Consider the following 19,874-nt stretch of genomic DNA (forward strand, 5'->3'; position numbering starts at 1 on the left):
CCCCCAGTGCAGCGCTGAGAGGTGTTCACCATATGAACAGGAATACTGGCCAGACCCTGGCCATTCATACACAGCCAAAAGGGTACGCTTGAGATGTATCGAGCAGACTTTTAAATATAAACTAAAGTAACCTCTCAGACTTCCTATGTGCCTGTTCAGGTCTATATTAAAATGAATACTTTTGTGGGATCAGCTCTTCAACGTCCACATATCTGGTGATGCTACCCTGTGGTATAGCTGCGGATGGATACTGCTTCTGGCATTCTGATGGAATTTGCTAATGGCCCTCTTGAGTGATGTCTGATTAATATGGCTAGTTTCATGTTAATAAAGATAACTTTAACTTTTTTTTACATTTTTATATTTCAATCAACCAAATTTCAACCACTAAATAATGTACAATTTGCACTGGTTACGAAAAGCAACAGCTGAACAGAGAATAATTAGACCAATGTTCTTATAATTAAATAATAACATATCAAATATACATTCAAGAGATAAATCAGTTAAACTGTTCCAAAGGTCATTGTGTACCCACATGGCCTAACTCCTTTTAAATCTAGAATATTCTTAGCACATCTTAAGATGTTATGTAATATGTGTCCACATGATGATTCAGCCTCCGTCAGATCACTGTGGTTCTAATGCATGTGACTTTGATGTAGCCAGTGTCTTCACTGTGTTGATCACACCGTTCTGCTCTAGAAGGATTTTCCTGTGTAATGAGGGTTCTGAGTCAAGCTCACATTCTACCTCTCGTCCTCCAGGGATTGGCTCGATGGGCGTAGACGGCGCCTCTCTCTACCCTGCAGAGACAGAATTCTAGCCGAGCGTTCTGTCCGGATAAAGCGACAGCTGCAGGAAACCCAATAACTTGTGCGTCCAGGGATCCTGTTTGCTTTGCCGCTCAGACTGTTTGGGGAATGAGAAAGTGGATTAAAAGTTGAAAAAACAAAATAGTTTCTCCCTCTACACTGCACAGGGACTCGTCATGTAGAATGTAGTTTACATAATCTAAATCCACGACTGAGGGTCGAACCTCTCAACACCAACATATGTGAAAAGAAAAACTGGTATAAAGCAATCAATATTATTAGTAACATTTCTATTTTGGCCAAATTATACCAGAAGGGTTTTAACTCTAGCATCTCTGTGGCTCTATGGTTAATAAGACAGAACAGGCTGAGGATTTTGTATCATTCCAGTTCATTTATGAGGATGTGAGAAGTGAACATATTGAGGACAGTAGGAGGAAGCACTGCAAAGACCCTGGACTAAGAGAGTATCAATGAAGCAAGAGGCTTCAGGGCCGGGGAGAGGAAATCCCAGAGACCAGGGGAGACTAGGAGAGACTAGGGGAGACCAGGGGAGCCTAGGACAGACCAGGGGAAACTAGGAGAGACCAGGGGAGACTACGGGAGACTAGGGGAGACATGTGGAGGCCAGGAGTGATCAGGGGAGACCAGGAGAGACCAGGGGAACCATGTGGAGACTAAGGGAGACCAGGAGAGATCAGGGGATACCATTAGAGACCAGAGGAGACTAGGGGAGACCAGGAGAGATCCGGGGATACCATTAGAGACCAGAGGGGACTAGAGGAGACTAGGGGAGACCAGGAGAGACGAGTTAGCGGTACACTTTGAAATTTGCACTGTTGCAAAGTCTCAGAAGTAGTTTTATCGTCTGACCTCTGCTCTATGAGAAACTATTGCTGTGACAACAGAGAGGCCACCGCTGAGATGGAGAGCCGATCTCTGGAACATAGGGAGCTATAAGATCCCTGGTTTACTGTTAGGGGGCCAATAGAAGAGGAGCCAATAGAAGAGCTTTGTAGAAGAGTATCAGGAATAGTGGACCTGAGAAGTAGGATTCAGTGTTTCTTCACTCCTCGCCCAATACGCACTACTTTATTAACAGAGACTTCAGTGTGTGTGTGTGTGTGTGTGTGTGTGTGTGTGTGTGTGTGTGTGTGTGTGTGTGTGTGTGTGTGTGTGTGTGTGTGTGTGTGTGTGTGTGTGTGTGTGTGTGTGTGTGTGTGTGTGTGCGCGGAGTGTGTGTGTGTGCGTCATCTACTTGGCTTGACCAAGTTCAAAGCTGGTTTCAGTCAGGCTAAAGGAAAGCTGTTTTTGCCAGCTGGACAGCTTTTCAGTTGTGGTCAGTTTCACTTCTCAAAACATAAAAACAAATGTGATGATCTATATCCATGTTTTTATTTCTTAAGTTTGTATCTTGGCTGGTATTACCTCACTGGTGTTGAGGGATGACTGTATGTTTTCAGTCTGTGGGTCACAATTGGACTGGGGTGAATCTAGTGAGAAATAACATGGCTTCAGGACCCAAAGTATGCACTGTCAGATGCATGAGCTGGGCTAATTTTAGGCTGCTCTTCAGGGTGGAAGGAATGCCATTTTGTGCAGAGGACGGGTAGTTGGAATTCAGCTTACGGTATATAGTGTCTCTAAAATGGTGTCTGTCATTGTTTCATACCAAACGGTTTAGAATGCCTGAGAGTACACTGGTTAAAATACTGGTTAAAACACTAGTTAGAACACTTTTTAGAACACTGGTTAAACACTGGTTAGAACACTGGTTAAAACTCTGGTTAGAACACTGGTTAGAACACTGGTTAAAACTCTGTTTAGAACACTGGTTAGAACACTGGTTAAAACTCTGGTTAGAACACTGGTTAGAACACTGGTTAAAACACTGGTTAAAATACAGGTTGGAACACTGGTTAAAACTCTGGTTAGAACACTGGTTAGAACACTGATTGAATGTTGGTTAGAAAACGGATTAGAACACTGGTTAAAACACTAGTTAAAACACTGGTTAGACCACTGGTTAGAACACTGGTTAGGACACTGGTTAGAACTCTGTTTAGAACACTGGTTAGATCTCTTGTTAAAATAGTGGTTAGACCTCTGTATTGAACACTGGTTTGAACACTGGTTAGAACTCTGGTTAGAACATTGGTTAGAATTCTGGTTAGAACACTGGTTAGAACTCTAGTTAAAATACTGGTTGGACACTGGTTTGAACTCTGGTTAGAACACTTGTTAGAACTCTGGTTAAAACTCTGGTTAGAACACTGGTTAAAATACTGGTTAGAACACTGGTTAGAACTCTGTTTAGAACACTGGTTAGAACACTGGTTAGAACTCTGTTTAGAACACTGGTTAGAACACTGGTTAGAACTCTGTTAATAACACTGTTAGATGTTATAATGTACACAGGAGAAGTTTAGAGATACAGTACAGAAACCACAAACCAAAAGACATTACACAAATCCCCCCCTCCCCACCCATTTCCTAATTAGGGCCCAATACTATTACTTAATCTTATGACACTTCTGACCCTATATTCACTTTGTTCCGAATTGAATAAATGGCCAGCAGCTTCCACAGTCCCCTGTGGACATCACATCTGTAAAGGGGGGAAATGTCAGGTTTTTGTCCTTCCAGGATACAGAGAGCCGGGTTATAAGGGGGGCTGCGTGGCAGAACAAACTATTAAAGTGAGCTGCCCATCACCTCCTCTTTTGCCATAGCACCACAGATGAATGCTGACACTCCTTTAGCTAGGGGAGGGAGGGAGGGAGGGAGGGAGGGAGGGAGGGAGGGAGGGAGGGAGGGAGGGAGGGAGGGAGACGGGGAGGGAGGGAGACGGGGAGAAGTGGGGAGGAGGAGGATAGGGGAAAGGGGTTTTGTCTCTGTGTTTCATTATGTCACCATTGTGTGTTTCTGTGCGTATGTTTGATAAGCAGCTAAATTAAATAGCTGTTATTAACCATCATAGCAGCTGGAACTTCTTGGGACACAAGCAAAACAATGTTCTTAGAGGATACTATCTTAACAATGAGCAATAAGAAAACATATTTTGACCTTATTACAATACAGGCATATATGAAACGTAAAACATGACCATAGTATGCATTATATTTCCATTGACAACTGCGTGTATTGGCCATACTGTATGATCCATGTTAACTTATTAATAACGAATTCCATAATGAATTCCTTGGAGCAGCTGTAGTTTCTAATGAATATTCATGTAATGACACAGTTGATTTCTCAGGTCTGAGGTTATTCACATGACTGTGTGCCTCTCATAGCCAGAAGGACGTTTCAATGTACTGAGAAGGGAGAAAGCAACGTAAAGAGGGCATGAAAACAAACAGTATTCAAGAGTCAAGTAACAGTGTTATTCACACAAAGGAGACATAGTAGATGTATTATGTCTTCTCTCGTCTTTGTCGTCTCTTCTCTTTTCTCTCTTCTGTCTTCTCTCTTCTGTCTGCTCTGTCTTCTCTCTTCTCTGTCTGCTCTCTTCTCTGTCTGCTCTCTCCTCTGTCTGCTCTATTCTGTATTCTGTCTTCTCTCTTCTCTGTCCTCTCTGTCTTCTGTCTTCTCTGTCTGCTCTATTCTGTCTCCTCTCTTCTCTGTCTTCTCTCTTCTCTGTCTCCTCTGTCTTCTCTCTTCACTGTCTGCTCTCTTCTCTGTCTGCTCTCTTATCTGTCTGCTCTCTTCTCTGTCTTCTCTCTTCTCTGTCTGCTCTCTTCTCTGTCTGCTCTCTCCTCTGTCTGCTCTATTCTGTCTTCTGTCTTCTCTCTTCTCTGTCTTCTGTCTTCTCTCTTCTCTGTATGCTCTCTTCTCTGTCTGCTCTCTTCTCTGTCTGCTCTCTTCTCTCCTCTCTCTTCTCTGTCTTCTCTCTTATCTGTCTGCTCTCTTCTCTGTCTGCTCTCTTCTCTGTCTTATCTCTTCTCTGTCTTCTTACTCTTCTCTCTCTTCTCTCTCCTCTCTCTTTTCTCTTCTCTCTCTTCTCTCTCCTCTCCTCTCTTTTCTCTAATCTCTCTTCTGTCATCTCTCTTCTCTCTCTTGTCTCTTATCTCTTCCCTGTCTTCTCTCTCCTCTCTCTTTCTTCTCTCTCTTCTCTCTTCTCTCTCTCTTCTCTCTCTACTCTTTCTTCTCTCTTCTCTCTCTTCTCTCTACTCTCTCTTCTCTCTCTTCTCTGTCTTCTCTCTCCTCTCTCTTCTCTGTCTTCTCTCTTATCTGTCTTCTCTCCTCTCTGTCTGCTCTCTTCTGTCTTCTCTCTTCTCTGTCTTCTCTCTTCTCTCTTCTCTCCTCTCTCTCTTCTGTCTTCTCTCTCCTCGCTTCACTCTCTTCACTCCTCTTCTCTCTTTTCTCTCTTCTCTCTCTACTCTGTCTTCTCTCTTCACTCTCCTTTCTCTTCTCTCTCTACTCTGTCTTCTCTCTATTCTCTCTCTTTTCTCTTCTCTCTTCTGTCATCTCTTATCTCTCTTGTCTCTTATCTCTCTTCCCTGTCTTCTCTGTCTTCTCTCTCCTCTCTCTGTCTTCTCTCTCTACTCTCTACTCTCTCTTTCTTCTCTCTCTTCTCTTCTCTATCTACTCTCTCCTCTCTCTTTCTTCTCTCTCTTCTCTCTTCTCTCTCTTCGCTCTCTACTCTTTCTTCTGTCTCTTCTTTCTTCTCTCTCTTCTCTCTCTACTCTGTCTTCTCTCTCTACTCTCTACTCTCTGTCTTCTCTCTCTACTCTCTACTCTCTCTGTCTTCTCTCTCTTCGCTCTCTACTCTTTCTTCTGTCTCCTCTCTTCTCTCTCTTCTCTCTCTGCTCTGTCTTCTATCTCTTCTCTCTCCTTTCTCTTCTCTCTTCTCTCTCTTCTCTCCCTCTCTTCTCTCTCTACTCTCCACTCTCTGTCTTCTCTCTCTTCTCTCATCTCGATTCTCTCTTCTCTCTACTCTCTCTTCCCTCTTCCCTCTCTACTCTGTCTTCTTTATCTTCTCTCTTCTCTGACTTTTCTCTCTTCTCTCTCTTCTATCTATTCTCTCTCTGGAATGATAGATCAGTAGGTGCAATTTCAGTTTATGACCATTATCGTTTGTCATCACAAAGACTGAGAGCTTCATTGGCAATGCTGTGATGCGTGAATGCGCTCCTCTCTTCCTCTGAGAGATAGAGAGATAGACACAGTGGGGAATGGAGAGGACAGATTGAATCAGATTAGAGGGATATCTTCATGGAGAGGACAGATTGAATCAGATTAGAGGGATATCTTCTCCACAGGGGAGTCACTGACTCTCTAATATCTTTACCAAAGAACAGTCTTGACACACACAGAACATACACCTGGAAACAGCTTCTGGGAACGGGTAGATCTAGCCTGGTGGCCCATTCTGTTTGTGCTTCAGTCATTGACAAAGATAGAAGACCTGCTACTGTACAGTATAGGACCAGGCTAGGATAGAGCTGACAACGATAGAAGACTTGCTACTGTACAGTATAGGACCAGGCTAGGATAGAGCTGACAACGATAGAAGAGCTGTTACAAGAGCCTCCCTCCCCAGTTTAAATAACTCCCAGACCTTTCTGGAGGAGATGGAATATGGACTTCCTGAGCAGAGAAAAGAACCCATGGCTCGCCTGTGGAGTGGAACATTTAATTGCAAATACTGCTATTAGTGGCTTCTTTTATTCCAGAAGAATTGTTGAATGAGCTGCATTTACCCATAGATATGTGTTTTTATATTACTGGATCAGCTGAATTTACCCATAGAGATGTGTTTTTGTATTACTGAATCAGCTGAACTTACCCATAGAGATGTGTTTTGTATTGTTGAATGAGCTGCAATGTGTAGTGTGGTCTATGTGTAGGTAGTGTGGTCTATGTGTAGTGTGGTCTATGTGTAGGTAGTGTGGTCTATGTGTAGTGTGGTCTATGTGTAAATAGTGTGGTCTATATGTAAATATTGTGGTCTATGTGTAAATAGTGTGGTCTATGTGTAAGTAGTATGGTCTATGTTTAAATAGTGTGGTCTATGTGTAGGTAGTGTGGTCTATGTGTAAATATTGTGGTCTATGTGTAGGTAGTGTGGTCTATGTGTAGTATGGTCTATGTGTAGGTAGTGTGGTCTATGTGTAAATAGTGTGGTCTATGTGTAAGTAGTGTGGTCTATGTGTAGTGTGGTCTATGTGTAAATAGTGTGGTCTATGTGTAAGTAGTATGGTCTATGTGTAGTATGGTCTATGTGTAAATATTGTGGTCTATGTGTAAATAGTGTGGTCTATGTGTAAGTAGTGTGGTCTATGTGTAGTGTGGTCTATGTGTAGGTAATGTGGTCTATGTGTAAATAGTATGGTCTATGTTTAAATAGTGTGGTCTATGTGTAGGTAGTGTGGTCTATGTGTAAATAGTATGGTCTATGTTTAAATAGTGTGGTCTATGTGTAGGTAGTGTGGTCTATGTGTAAATAGTGTGGTCTATGTGTAGGTAGTGTGGTCTATGTGTAGTATGGTCTATGTGTAGGTAGTGTGGTCTATGTGTAAATAGTGTGGTCTATGTGTAAGTAGTGTGGTCTATGTGTAGTGTGGTCTATGTGTAAATAGTATGGTCTATGTGTAAATAGTATGGTCTATGTGTAAATAGTGTGGTCTATATGTAAATATTGTGGTCTATGTGTAAATAGTGTGGTCTATGTGTAAGTAGTATGGTCTATGTTTAAATAGTGTGGTCTATGTGTAGGTAGTGTGGTCTATGTGTAAATAGTGTGGTCTATGTGTAGGTAGTGTGGTCTATGTGTAGTATGGTCTATGTGTAGGTAGTGTGGTCTATGTGTAAATAGTGTGGTCTATGTGTAAGTAGTGTGGTCTATGTGTAGTGTGGTCTATGTGTAAATAGTATGGTCTATGTGTAAATAGTATGGTCTATGTGTAAATAGTATGGTCTATGTGTAGGTAGTGTGGTCTATGTGTAAATAGTGTGGTCTATGTGTAAGTAGTATGGTCTATGTGTAAATAGTGTGGTCTATGTGTAAATAGTGTAGTCGATGTGCTTTGAACTGGATCTTGAAGAGCTACAGTAGCCTTGTCCAGACCAGAGGCGCACGATAAAGATCCTCTTTTCACTTTGAGTACAGAATAGAAAATGTTCTAATAGTCCACTGAAGAAGGGCAACAGGCCTATGGACTTCGAAAAGGAGCTAAAACACATGGTACAATTCTACCTGGAAACAACTGCAATTGACCAACTTTACCTGTACTGCCTCTCATAAAGTTTTTGTTTATATACACACAGTTGTAACCCAGCCTGGTCCTGGTGCCATCATTAAAGTGAAGACACCAAAGGTCTTGAGGCTTTCATCCTCTTGGATATCTGCTTCCTGCCTTCCTGTCAAGCCCGATGGCAGTTTCCAAGGTGGAACAGACAGGAAGCCAGGGTAATGTGAAGCATCTGGTGCTGCTCACCGCAGCCAATCCCACAGGCCTACAGGAAGTGCCAGCAATGGGAGTGTGAAGTCAGATGAGAGGGGAAACATGGCTGCCAGGCATCCCCCAGAGTGGTTTCTCTCCTTCTCCGCCTCCTTCTTCTTCCAAACCCAAATGACAGCAACACAAACGTGTAATTAGGGATGCGCTGAGTCAGAGGTCTGGGGGATTTTTTGGTCAAACACTGTGGAAAGAATGTCTACCAGATCAGAGAGCATAACACAAGAGATGGGTTGCACCAACATCAAACCCAGAGAACTAGTCACTTCAGTTGATTTAGGTTCTTACTTTTCAACGAGAAGGTATGGTACTAGCTAAAAATGAAGAGAGCTAAGGTTAGCTAAGGTACATAACTTTCCAACACAACCAACAAGCCTGTTAGGCTAATGGAGTTAGCACAAAGGCCAATGTGTTGATATGTGTGAATAGACTCATGAAGCACCGCACATTAACCCTATGGTTTATTACCAAAGAGGTTGTAGTCCAGACTGAGTGACAATATATCAAACTGTGGCCCCTGAAGTGCCTCTTCAACCAGTCGAAGGAGTTTGGACAAAACTACATGTGTTTTTGATCAGCATTCAAAGGCTGCTAGCTTGAGGTGTAAACAACGTGAATGTTGTGTAGGTCATTTATTTTTCAAGTGAACTTTAGACCCCCTCGTTTAATCCTTTACTATCCATCCAGCAACATTTCATTACAAATTCACTGTTTGTTAGGTTTTCTTTGCAAATCCATGGATGCAATAATTGTAGTTTATGAAGTTGTTGTACTTCCTCAAATCAGTCGGAATTGCATGTCAGTTTTGCTGTAAACTCACATTTCTTCATAAGGGAAGAGAAAATCAATGTTTTTAAACTATGACTTTCTTTATATTATGTCCTTGCTAGGAGCGAGTTTTACAGATCACCCTGTCGCAGGAGAACATTCCTGCAATGCAGGACATTTCAAATGTCTAGTTTATTTCAGGTTTCTGAAGTTTGGAATTGAAACATCCATCAACCACTAAAACAATGTCCAAATTAATTATAATTCACATAAAAATTCACGTTTCCTGTGGCTGCAGGATTATTTTCCTGCTGTAGAAACTGTCTCAAAGAAAGATCCTACATCTGTACATGTGTCTTATTAGCCTGTTGCCTTTTGGTATGACATGGCAAAACAGAAGTATTAGGCTCATTACTGACAGAAAGCCCATTGTGGTTTCATCTCCCTACATGAATCCCTCTGTAATGAATGAGGACAGTTATTCTTTAATGGCATGTCCAATTTTGCAGCAAAAAAAAAAAAACATGAATTTCCGCAGAGGAGGTAAGTTCAAGAGCCTCAGACGGTCCATCAAAGCTTCAGAATAAGGACTGGGCAACATTAGCTAGACTCCTGGGGGTTATTTCCAAGCATAAGAGTTGAATAACGCTACCTTAAAGACCTTAGAAATGTCTGCTTTACTTGGACATGTGTAATGCATTTCTTTAAGTGTTTGGCCCAATCGTCTGCACTGCACACTGGGCCAACTATGAGCGCTAGGTTGAGACAGATGCTTTCTCCAGATAAATATTCAGTAACTGCAGGGCCAAAATGCTATTTGCGTCAAGCTAAATATTTGTTTCCATTCCATCATTGCATTTCAACTGCTTTGGTTCTTGTTTAGCCACATATTGTAAATGGGTCAACAGACAACAGAATGGATTTGAGGACCAGTGCGTTCGTGAAATAAAATCAATGACACCGTGGATGGTGAGGCACGCTAGCCATACAGTCAGAAACACAGACCTGTGAAGTCCATCCCACAAAGTGGGTCGACACAGTCTCTCTGGGGATATGTGGGTCAACACAGTCTCTCTGGGGTTATGTGGGTCAACACAGTCTCTCTGGGGTTATGTGGGTCAACACAGTCTCTCTGGGGTTATGTGGGTCAACACAGTCTCTCTGGGGTTATGTGGGTCAACACAGTCTCTCTGGGGTTATGTGGGTCAACACAGTCTCTCTGGGGTTATGTGGGTCAACACAGTCTCTCTGGGGTTATGTGGGTCAACACAGTCTCTCTGGGGTTATGTGGGTCAACACAGTCTCTCTGGGGTTATGTGGGTCAACACAGTCTCTCTGGGGTTATGTGGGTCAACACAGTCTCTCTGAGGTTATGTGGGTCAACACAGTCTCTCTGGGGTTATGTGGGTCAACACAGTCTCTCTGGGGTTATGTGGGGCAACACAGTCTCTCTGGGGTTATTGCCAACCTAAGCTTGCTTCATGATTTACTAGCATGTCTACCAAAATGCTTGGCTGTTTTGAGTATATCATAATTCAACTTTATTTCTCTCTGTCATGTCTGTCATAAAAGAGGGACAGGATGTTCACAACTTAATTTCTTAGTCCATATTTCATCACAACATCATCAGGATTAGTTGCTTCCATTTACAACTCCACCTCAGCCATTATGTGACACCGTGGATGAGGAGGGGCATCAGTGTCATCCTCACTAATGTGTTCGCTTGGCAGTTCTCGCACACTATTTAATTGGATAATTACAAAGTTCTCCATAATGACAAGCCTCACATGAACCACTTATATCAATTAGTATCAATCACATCCAAATCATTATATCATCCCACATCTACAATGCTGCCAGCAATTCTATACTGTGAGATTTAGCTCATGTAAAATTAGCTTTAGATGACGTAAACTCTTAAAATGATTCATGAAAAAACGTTGCTTGTTTGTTGTTGTGAGATCCCTGCTACGTTCTCTTTCCTTACCCCTGAGGCTCTCCTCTCCTCTTCTCTCCCACTGCTCCCCCTCCTATCTGCGGGGCGGGGAGGATCCTTGAGAAGACCCCACATGAGCAGCACTCCAGCAGCAGGACTCCCTACTCAAAGACCACTCTCTTATTAGGATGCTTTAGAACTAGTCTCCCAATGCAGACACAACCACTTCAGACAAACAAAGCACACAACAATCTGTCTGTCTGTCTGTCTGTCTGTCTGTCTGTGGCCATCTCTTGTTGTCTGTTTGTCTACCTCTCTCTGTGTCTGGCTGTCCATCTATTTGTCCCTCTATCTCAATCTGTCTCTCTGTTTCTATCTCTATCTGTCTCTCTATTTGTCCCTCTGTTTCTATCTGTCTCTCTGTCTCTATCTGTCTCTCTGTTTCTATCTCTATCTGTCTCTCTGTTTTCTATCTGTCTATCTGCCCCTCTGTTTCTGTCTCTCTGTTTCTACCTGTCTCTCTTTTTCTATCTGTATCTCTGTTTCTATCTGTCCCTCTATTTCTACCTGTCTCTCTGTTTCTACCTGTCTCTCTATTTCTACCTGTCTCTCTGTTTCTATCTGTCCCTCTATTTCTACCTGTCTCTGTTTCTATCTGTCTCTCTGTTTCTATCTCTATCTGTCTCTCTGTTTCTATCTGTCTATCTGTTTTTATCTCTGTCTGTCTCTCTGTTTCTATCTCTATTTGTCCCTCTGTTTCTATCTGTCCCTCTGTTTCTATCTGCCTCTCTATTTCTACCTATCTCTCTGTTTCTATCTGTCCCTCTGTTTCTATCTGCCTCTCTGTTTCTATCTCAATCTGTCCCTCTGTTTCTATCTGTCACTCTGTTTCTATCTGCCTCTCTATTTCTATCTGTCCCTCTATTTCTATCTGCCTCTCTGTTTCTATCTCTATCTGTCTCTCTGTTTCTATCTGTCTATCTGTTTCTATCTCTATCTGTCTATCTGTTTCTATCTGTCCCTCTGTTTCTATCTCTATCTGTCTCTCTGTTTCTATCTGTCTCTCTGTTTCTATCTGTCCCTCTGTTTCTATCTGTCTCTCTGTTTCTATCTCTATCTGTCTCTCTGTTTCTATATGTCTCTCTGTTTCTATCTCAATCTGTCCCTCTGTTTCTATCTGCCCCTCTGTTTCTATCTCAATCTGTCTCTGTTTCTATCTGCCCCTCTGTTTCTACCTCTATCTGCCCCTCTGTTTCTGTCACTCTGTTTCTGTCTCTCTGTTTCTATCTCTATCTGTCTCTCTGTTTCTATTTCTATCTGCCCCTCTGTTTCTATCTCTATCTGTCTCTCTGTTTCTATCTCTATCTGTCCCTCTGTTTCTATCTGTCTCTCTGTTTATATCTCTATCTGTCCCTCTGTTTATATCTGTCCCTCTGTTTCTATCTGTCCCTCTGTTTCTATCTGTCCCTCTGTTTCTATCTCAATCTGTCCCTCTGTTTCTATCTGCCTCTCTGTTTCTATCTCAATATGTCCCTCTGTTTCTATCTGTCACTCTGTTTCTATCTGCCTCTCTATTTCTATCTGTCTCTCTGTTTCTATCTGTCCCTCTAATTCTATCTGCCTCTCTGTTTCTATCTGTCTATCTGTTTCTATCTCTATCTGTCTCTCTGTTTCTATCTGTCCCTCTGTTTCTATCTCTATCTGTCTCTCTGTTTCTATCTGTCTCTCTGTTTCTATCTGTCCCTCTGTTTCTATCTGCCTCTCTGTTTCTATCTGTCTCTCTGTTTCTATCTCTATCTGTCTCTCTGTTTCTATCTGTCTCTCTGTTTCTATCTCAATCTGTCCCTCTGTTTCTATCTGCCCCTCTGTTTCTATCTCAATCTGTCTCTGTTTCTACCTCTATCTGCCCCTCTGTTTCTGTCACTCTGTTTCTGTCTCTCTGTTTCTATCTCTATCTGTCTCTCTGTTTCTATTTCTATCTGCCCCTCTGTTTCTATCTCTATCTGTCTCTCTGTTTCTATCTCTATCTGTCCCTCTGTTTCTATCTGTCCCTCTGTTTATATCTCTATCTGTCCCTCTGTTTATATCTGTCCCTCTGTTTCTATCTGTCCCTCTGTTTCTATCTGTCCCTCTGTTTCTATCTCTATCTGACCCTCTGTTTCTGTCTCTCTGTTTCTATCTCAATCTGTTTCTCTGTTTCTATTTATATCTGTCTCTCTGTTTCTATCTCTATCTGTCCCTCTGTTTATATCTGTCCCTCTGTTTCTATCTGTCCCTCTGTTTCTATCTCTATCTGTCCCTCTATCTCTATCTGTGTCTCTGTTTCTATCTGCCCCTCTGTTTCTGTCCTTCTATCTCTATCTGTCCCTCTGTTTATATCTGTCCCTCTGTTTCTATCTCTATCTCTATCTGTCCCTCTGTTTATATCTGTTCCTCTGTTTATATCTCTATCAGTCCCTCTGTCTCTATCTGTCCCTCTGTTTCTACCTGTCTCTCTGTGTATATCTATCCCTCTGTCTCTATCTGTCCCTCTGTTTATATCTGTCCCTCTGTTTATATCTCTATCTGTCTCTCTGTCTCTATCTGTCCCTCTGTTTCTACCTGTCTCTCTGTTTATATCTATCCTTCTGTCTCTATCTGTCCCTCTGATTATATCTGTCCCTCTGTTTCTATCTCTATCTGTCCCTCTGTTTCTATCTGTCCCTCTGTTTCTATCTGTCCCTCTGTCTCTATCTGTCCCTCTGTTTCTATCTGTCTCTCTGTTTATATCTCTATCTGTCTCTGTTTCTATCTCTATCTGTCTCTCTGTTTCTATCTCTATCTGTCCCTCTGTTTATATCTCTATCTGTCCCTCTGTCTCTTTCTGTCTCTCTGTCTCTATCTGTCCCTCTATCTCTATCTGTCCCTCTGTTTCTATATGTCCCTCTGTTTCTATCTCAATCTGTCTCTCTGTTTATATCTCTATCTGTCCCTCTGTTTCTATCTCTATTTGTCCCTCTGTTTCTATCTGTCCCTCTGTTTCTATCTGTCTCTTTGTTTACATCTCTATCTGTCCCTCTGTTTCTATCTCTATCTGTCCCTCTGTTTCTATCTGTCCCTCTGTTTCTATCTCTATCTGTCCCTCTGTTTCTATCTCAATCTGTCCCTCTGTTTCTATCTGTCTCTCTCTTTCTATCTCTATCTGTCCCTCTGTTTCTATCTGTCTCTCTCTTTCTATCTCTATCTGTCCCTCTGTTTCTATCTGTCTCTCTGTTTCTATCTGTCTCTCTGTTTATATCTCTATCTGTCCCTTTGTTTCTATCTCTATCTGTCCCTCTGTTTCTATCTCTATCTGTCCCTCTGTTTCTATCTCTATCTGTCCCTCTGTTTATATCTCTATCTGTCCCTCTGTTTCTATCTCTATCTGTCCCTCTGTTTCTATCTCAATCTGTCTCTCTGTTTATATCTCTATCTGTCTCTCTGTTTCTATCTGTCTCTCTGTTTATATCTCTATCCGTCTCTCTGTTTATATCTGTCCCTCTGTTTCTATCTGTCTCTCTGTTTCTATCTCTATCTGTCCCTCTGTTTCTATCTGTCCCTCTGTCTCTATCTGTCCATCTGTCTCTCTGTTTCTATCTGTCCCTCTGTTTCTATCTGTCTCTCCTTTTCTATCTCATTCTCTCTGTTTCTATCTGTCTCTCTGTTTATATCTCTATCTGTCCCTCTGTTTCTTTCTGTCCCTCTGTTTATATCTCTATCTGTCCCTCTGTTTCTATCTGTCCCTCTGTTTATATCTCTATCTGTCCCTCTGTTTCTCTCTGTCCCTCTGTTTCTATCTGTCCCTCTGTTTCTATCTCTATCGGTCCCTCTGTTTCTATCTCTATCTGTCTCTCTGTTTCTATCTGTCTCTCTGTTTCTATCTGTCTCTCTGTTTCTATCTCTATCCGTCTCTCTGTTTCTATCTGTCCCTCTGTTTCTATCTCTATCCGTCTCTCTGTTTCTATCTGTCCCTCTGTTTCTATCTCTATCCGTCTCTCTGTTTCTATCTGTCTCTCTGTTTCTATCTCTATTTGTCCCTCTTTTTCTCTGCAGACTCACTTTCTCCCTCACCATTTCAGGCGTCTTTTTTTCATACTCTCCCTCACCTCTCTCTCTCTCCTTCTATTTCCCAATTTCTCTTCCATTCTCATGTTCTTTATTTCTCTTTCGCCCATTCTCTCCCTGTGCTTTCACCCGTACAAATATTGGAGAGCCTCCTTTTTCTTTGTTCGGAGAGGAGAAGTATCATACCCCTTTTCTTGTGTCCTTTTATGTGGGAGTTGGAAGTCACCAGAGGGAGGGGAGACAGTTGTCAGAGGTTGTTGCCATGGGAGCAGGGGGCATATGGTGCTGCAACTGTGGTTGGATGAGTGAATGATGATTGTGTGCTGACATGCATTCTCCCCCGTTCTCTCCCATTCTCATCCATTCTACCCCGTTCTCCCCCATTCTCCCCTATTCTCTCCCATTCTTCCCCGTTCTCTCCCATTCTCCCCCATTCCCCCTTATTCACCCCAGTTCTCCATTAATCTCACCCATTCTCCCCATTTCTCCTTATTCCCCCCCATATTCTTGCCCATCCCCCTTGTACTCCCCCATTTTTCCTTATTCTCCCCCATTCCACCATTCTCGCACAATTCCCACTTATTGTTCCCCATTCCCTCTCTTTTTCACCCTTATTCTCCCCCATTATCCCCCTTATTATCCCCATTCACCCTTATTATCCCCATTCACCCTTATTATCCCCATTCACCCTTATTATCCCCATTCTCCCTTATTCTCCCCCATTATCCCCCTTATTATCCCCATTCACCCTTATTATCCCCATTCACCCTTATTATCCCCATTCACCCTTATTATCCCCATTCACCCTTATTATCCCCATTCACCCTTATTATCCCCATTCACCCTTATTCTCCCCTATTCTTCCCCAGACCCCCTTCTTCTCCTAAATTCTCCCCCAGCACCACACAACATTGAGTGAGGTTTTCATTCAGTGAAGCCCCCAGCAGCCAAAGGAGGGGTCCCTACTCTCTCCCACACACATCCCCTCCTGTGATGGAACCTGACCATTCTACCAGGCAGGGCAGGCAGACAGGTAGGCAGGCCCCCGGTTTGTCATTCATGGTGCTCCTCCCTTAGCCCCAGACGCCTCCAAGGAGGGAGTGTCTATGGGTGGCACGTATGGGGGGGTCGAGGCGATGTGTGTGTATGTGTGAGGGGGGCGTGTGGTTGATGGGACAAGTGACAAGACATAGCTACCCAGTCTGAGTGCCCAAACAGTCAGTCAGTGCAAATAAAGCAGACCTAGAATATTTTCTGGGAAAAGGAGGATTTCAAGTGATGTATGGTGGAGCATAAGGTTAGCTGGCAGCGTTGTTTCTGGAGCTGTGCTTTAGTCAGGCAGCACGAGAGAGAGAGAGAGAGAGAGAGAGAGGGGAGAAGAGCGAGCGATGGAGGGAGGGAGAGATAGGAGAGAATTCTGCTGAAAGGAAGCATTTTTAGTGGATGGGATAAAACACAACCATGGAAACTACATCAGAAGAGAACCGAGAGCAGAGCCAGGAGAAAAAAGGTACCAGAATCAACAGTAAGAATGGACTCCTATAGTTCTTTCACTGCCTGGTTTACTTGGGCTTTAGTCTACTTCAGGCTGCTTGGGTTCACACCACACAACAGCGGGGTAGACTCTGCTCAGTGGGAGTTCCATTCACACATTCACTGTCTCATCTCTCTTTCTCGCTTTAAGAATTTACCATTTCTCTCTGATATCACTTGTTTTCTTCATTCAGTGCAGTGTATGGTGTAACACACACAAACACACTCACACACACACGCTCACACACGCTCACACACGCTCGCACGCACACACTCACACTCACACTTTGTAATGGTTGTGTGTGGCTTTGTAATGGTTGTGTGTTGCTTTGTAATGGTTGTGTGCGGCTTTGTAATGGCTGTGTGGCTTTGTAATGGTTGTGTGTGGCTTTTGTAATGGTTGTGTGTTGCTTTGTAATGGTTGTGTGTGGCTTTGTAATGGTTGTGTGTGGCTTTGTAATGGTTGTGTGTGGCTTTGTAATGGTTGTGTGTTGCTTTGTAATGGTTGTGTGTGGCTTTTGTAATGGTTGTGTGTGGCTTTTGTAATGGTTGTGTGTTGCTTTGTAATGGTTGTGTGTGGCTTTGTAATGGTTGTGTGTGGTTTTGTAATGGTTGTGTGTTGCCTTGTAATGGTTGTGTGCGTCTTTTATAATGGTTGTGTGCGGCTTGTAATGGTTGTGTGTGACTTTTGTAATGGTTGTGTGTGACTTTTGTAATGGTTGTGTGTGGCTTTGTAATTTGTGTGTGGCTTTGTAATGGTTGTGTGTGGTTTTGTAATGGTTGTGTGTTGCTTTGTAATGGTTGTGTGTTGCTTTGTAATGGTTGTGTGTGGCTTTGTAATGGTTGTGTGTTTCTTTGTAATGGTTGTGTGTTGCTTTGTAATGGCTGTGTGTGGCTTTGTAATGGTTGTGTGTGGCTTTGTAATGGTTGTGTGTGGCTTTGTAATGGTTAACATTTCTGATGCACATTACACAGTATGTGGAACATGAATCATGTTGAATGGCTGTTGGGTATTGGGAAGGCTTTGATTGCTTGTGCATGAGACTTCATTAGTTTTCTGTGTCGGTTGTCTCCGGCTCAGTCTGTGGAGGATGATAGATGTCATGTTGTGGTTGTCACTGGCGATGTTGGTCCTCTTATTGAGGACATATTTTCACACCTCATCATTATTACTCCTGCTGTGTGTGTTGGTTTGTTATCGGTGTGTCGCTTGTAATGAGGTTGATAAGAGAGGGTGTGTGTGTGTGTGTGTGTGTGTGTGTGTGAAAGAGGGTGAGGGGGATCAAGACAAAGAGACATCATCAACCCCATACACAGCGCTACAAATCAATCACTCCTCTGGAGCAGTGGCTGATCTGTCAACAGCACACACACACACGCGCGCGCAGGCGCGCAGGCGCGCAGGCACAGACCGCATAGACAAACACACATATACAAACAACGATAGACATACACACACACACACACACACACACACACACACACACACACACACACACACACACACACACACACACACACACACACACACAAATATATCTACATATATTTCAGGATGTTGTGTATCAATGGAAATAATCAGAATTCATGTAAACATTACAGTTTTGAAAACAGAAAAAGAGGTCTCAAATACCCTGGTATTTGGGTAAGTTGAGCCGATGCAGGGGGTAAATTAAGCCACCTACATATTTCTGTACTAAATAAAATATTACCAAACACAAATCAACACAATCACACTTTTTGTCATTTATTTAAAGCATATTTTAACAGAGGCTTAACACCTAACAAACACTTTTATATTATTTACTTTTAACATAGGCCAGGTCTAGGATGACCACATTTACAGTGCCTTGCGAAAGTATTCGGCCCCCTTGAACTTTGCGACCTTTTGCCACATTTCAGGCTTCAAACATAAAGATATAAAACTGTATTTTTTTGTGAAGAATCAACAACAAGTGGGACACAATCATGAAGTGGAACGACATTTATTGGATATTTCAAACCTTTTTAACAAATCAAAAACTGAATAATTGGGCGTGCAAAATTATTCAGCCCCTTTACTTTCAGTGCAGCAAACTGTCTCCAGAAGTTCAGTGAGGATCTCTGAATGATCCAATGTTGACCTAAATGACTAATGATGATAAATACAATCCACCTGTGTGTAATCAAGTCTCCGTATAAATGCACCTGCACTGTGATAGTCTCAGATGTCCGTTAAAAGCGCAGAGAGCATCATGAAGAACAAGGAACACACCAGGCAGGTCCGAGATACTGTTGTGAAGAAGTTTAAAGCCGGATTTGGATACAAAAAGATTTCCCAAGCTTTAAACATCCCAAGGAGCACTGTGCAATCGATAATATTGAAATGGAAGGAGTATCAGACCACTTCAAATCTACCAAGACCTGGCCGTCCCTCTAAACTTTCAGCTCATACAAGGAGAAGACTGATCAGAGATGCAGCCGAGAGGCCCATGATCACTCTGGATGAACTGCAGAGATCTACAGCTGAGGTGGGAGACTCTGTCCATAGGACAACAATCAGTTGTATATTGCACAAATCTGGCCTTTATGGAAGAGTGGCAAGAAGAAAGCCATTTCTTAAAGATATCCATAAAAAGTGTAGTTTAAAGTTTGCCACAAGCCACCTGGGAGACACACCAAACATGTGGAAGAAGGTGCTCTGGTCAGATGAAACCAAAATTGAACTTTTTGGCAACAATGCAAAACGTTATGTTTGGCGTAAAAGCAACACAGCTGAACACACCATCCCCACTGTCAAACATGGTGGTGGCAGCATCATGGTTTGGGCCTGCTTTTCTTCAGCAGGGACAGGGAAGATGGTTAAAATTGATGGGAAGATAAATAAAGGACCATTCTGGAAGAAAACCTGATGGAGTCTGCAAAAGACCTGAGACTGGGACGGAGATTTGTCTTCCAACAAGACAATGATCCAAAACATAAAGCAAAATCTACAATGGAATGGTTCAAAAATAAACATATCCAGGTGTTAGAATAGCCAAGTCAAAGTCCAGACCTGAATCCAATCGAATCTGTGGAAAGAACTGAAAACTGCTGTTCACAAATGCTCTCCATCCAACCTCACTGAGCTCGAGCTGTTTTGCAAGGAGGAATGGGAAAAAATGTCAGTCTCTCGATATGCAAAACTGATAGAGACATACCCCAAGCGACTTACAGCTGTAATCGCAGCAAAAGGTGGCGCTACAAAGTATTAACTTAAGGGGGCTGAATAATTTTGCACGCCCAATTTTTCAGTTT

The 19,874-nt window shown here is 42.6% G+C and overlaps 1 protein-coding gene across 4 annotated transcripts in view; it reads left to right on the forward strand.

Annotated features, from left to right (window-relative positions):
• LOC110520610 (neuronal membrane glycoprotein M6-b) overlaps positions 1 to 19,874 on the forward strand; it is a 52,238-nt gene that overhangs the window by 12,934 nt on the left and 19,430 nt on the right. The window contains exon 1 of one of the 4 annotated variants that reach the window (XM_021598006.3): positions 16,075 to 16,575. The exons of 2 other annotated variants lie outside the window; for them this stretch is intronic. In XM_021598006.3, coding sequence (XP_021453681.1) covers positions 16,527 to 16,575 — 49 coding nt within the window. In that variant the 5' untranslated portion in view covers positions 16,075 to 16,526. Of the gene's footprint in view, positions 1 to 16,074; positions 16,576 to 19,874 lie in introns of those variants that run through there. One more of the 4 variants, XM_021598004.3, reaches the window with a different exon arrangement.

Source organism: Oncorhynchus mykiss, chromosome 3 (genome assembly GCF_057628025.1).
Source record: "Oncorhynchus mykiss isolate SJ-2025 chromosome 3, ASM5762802v1, whole genome shotgun sequence".
Classification (NCBI taxonomy): domain Eukaryota; kingdom Metazoa; phylum Chordata; class Actinopteri; order Salmoniformes; family Salmonidae; genus Oncorhynchus; species Oncorhynchus mykiss.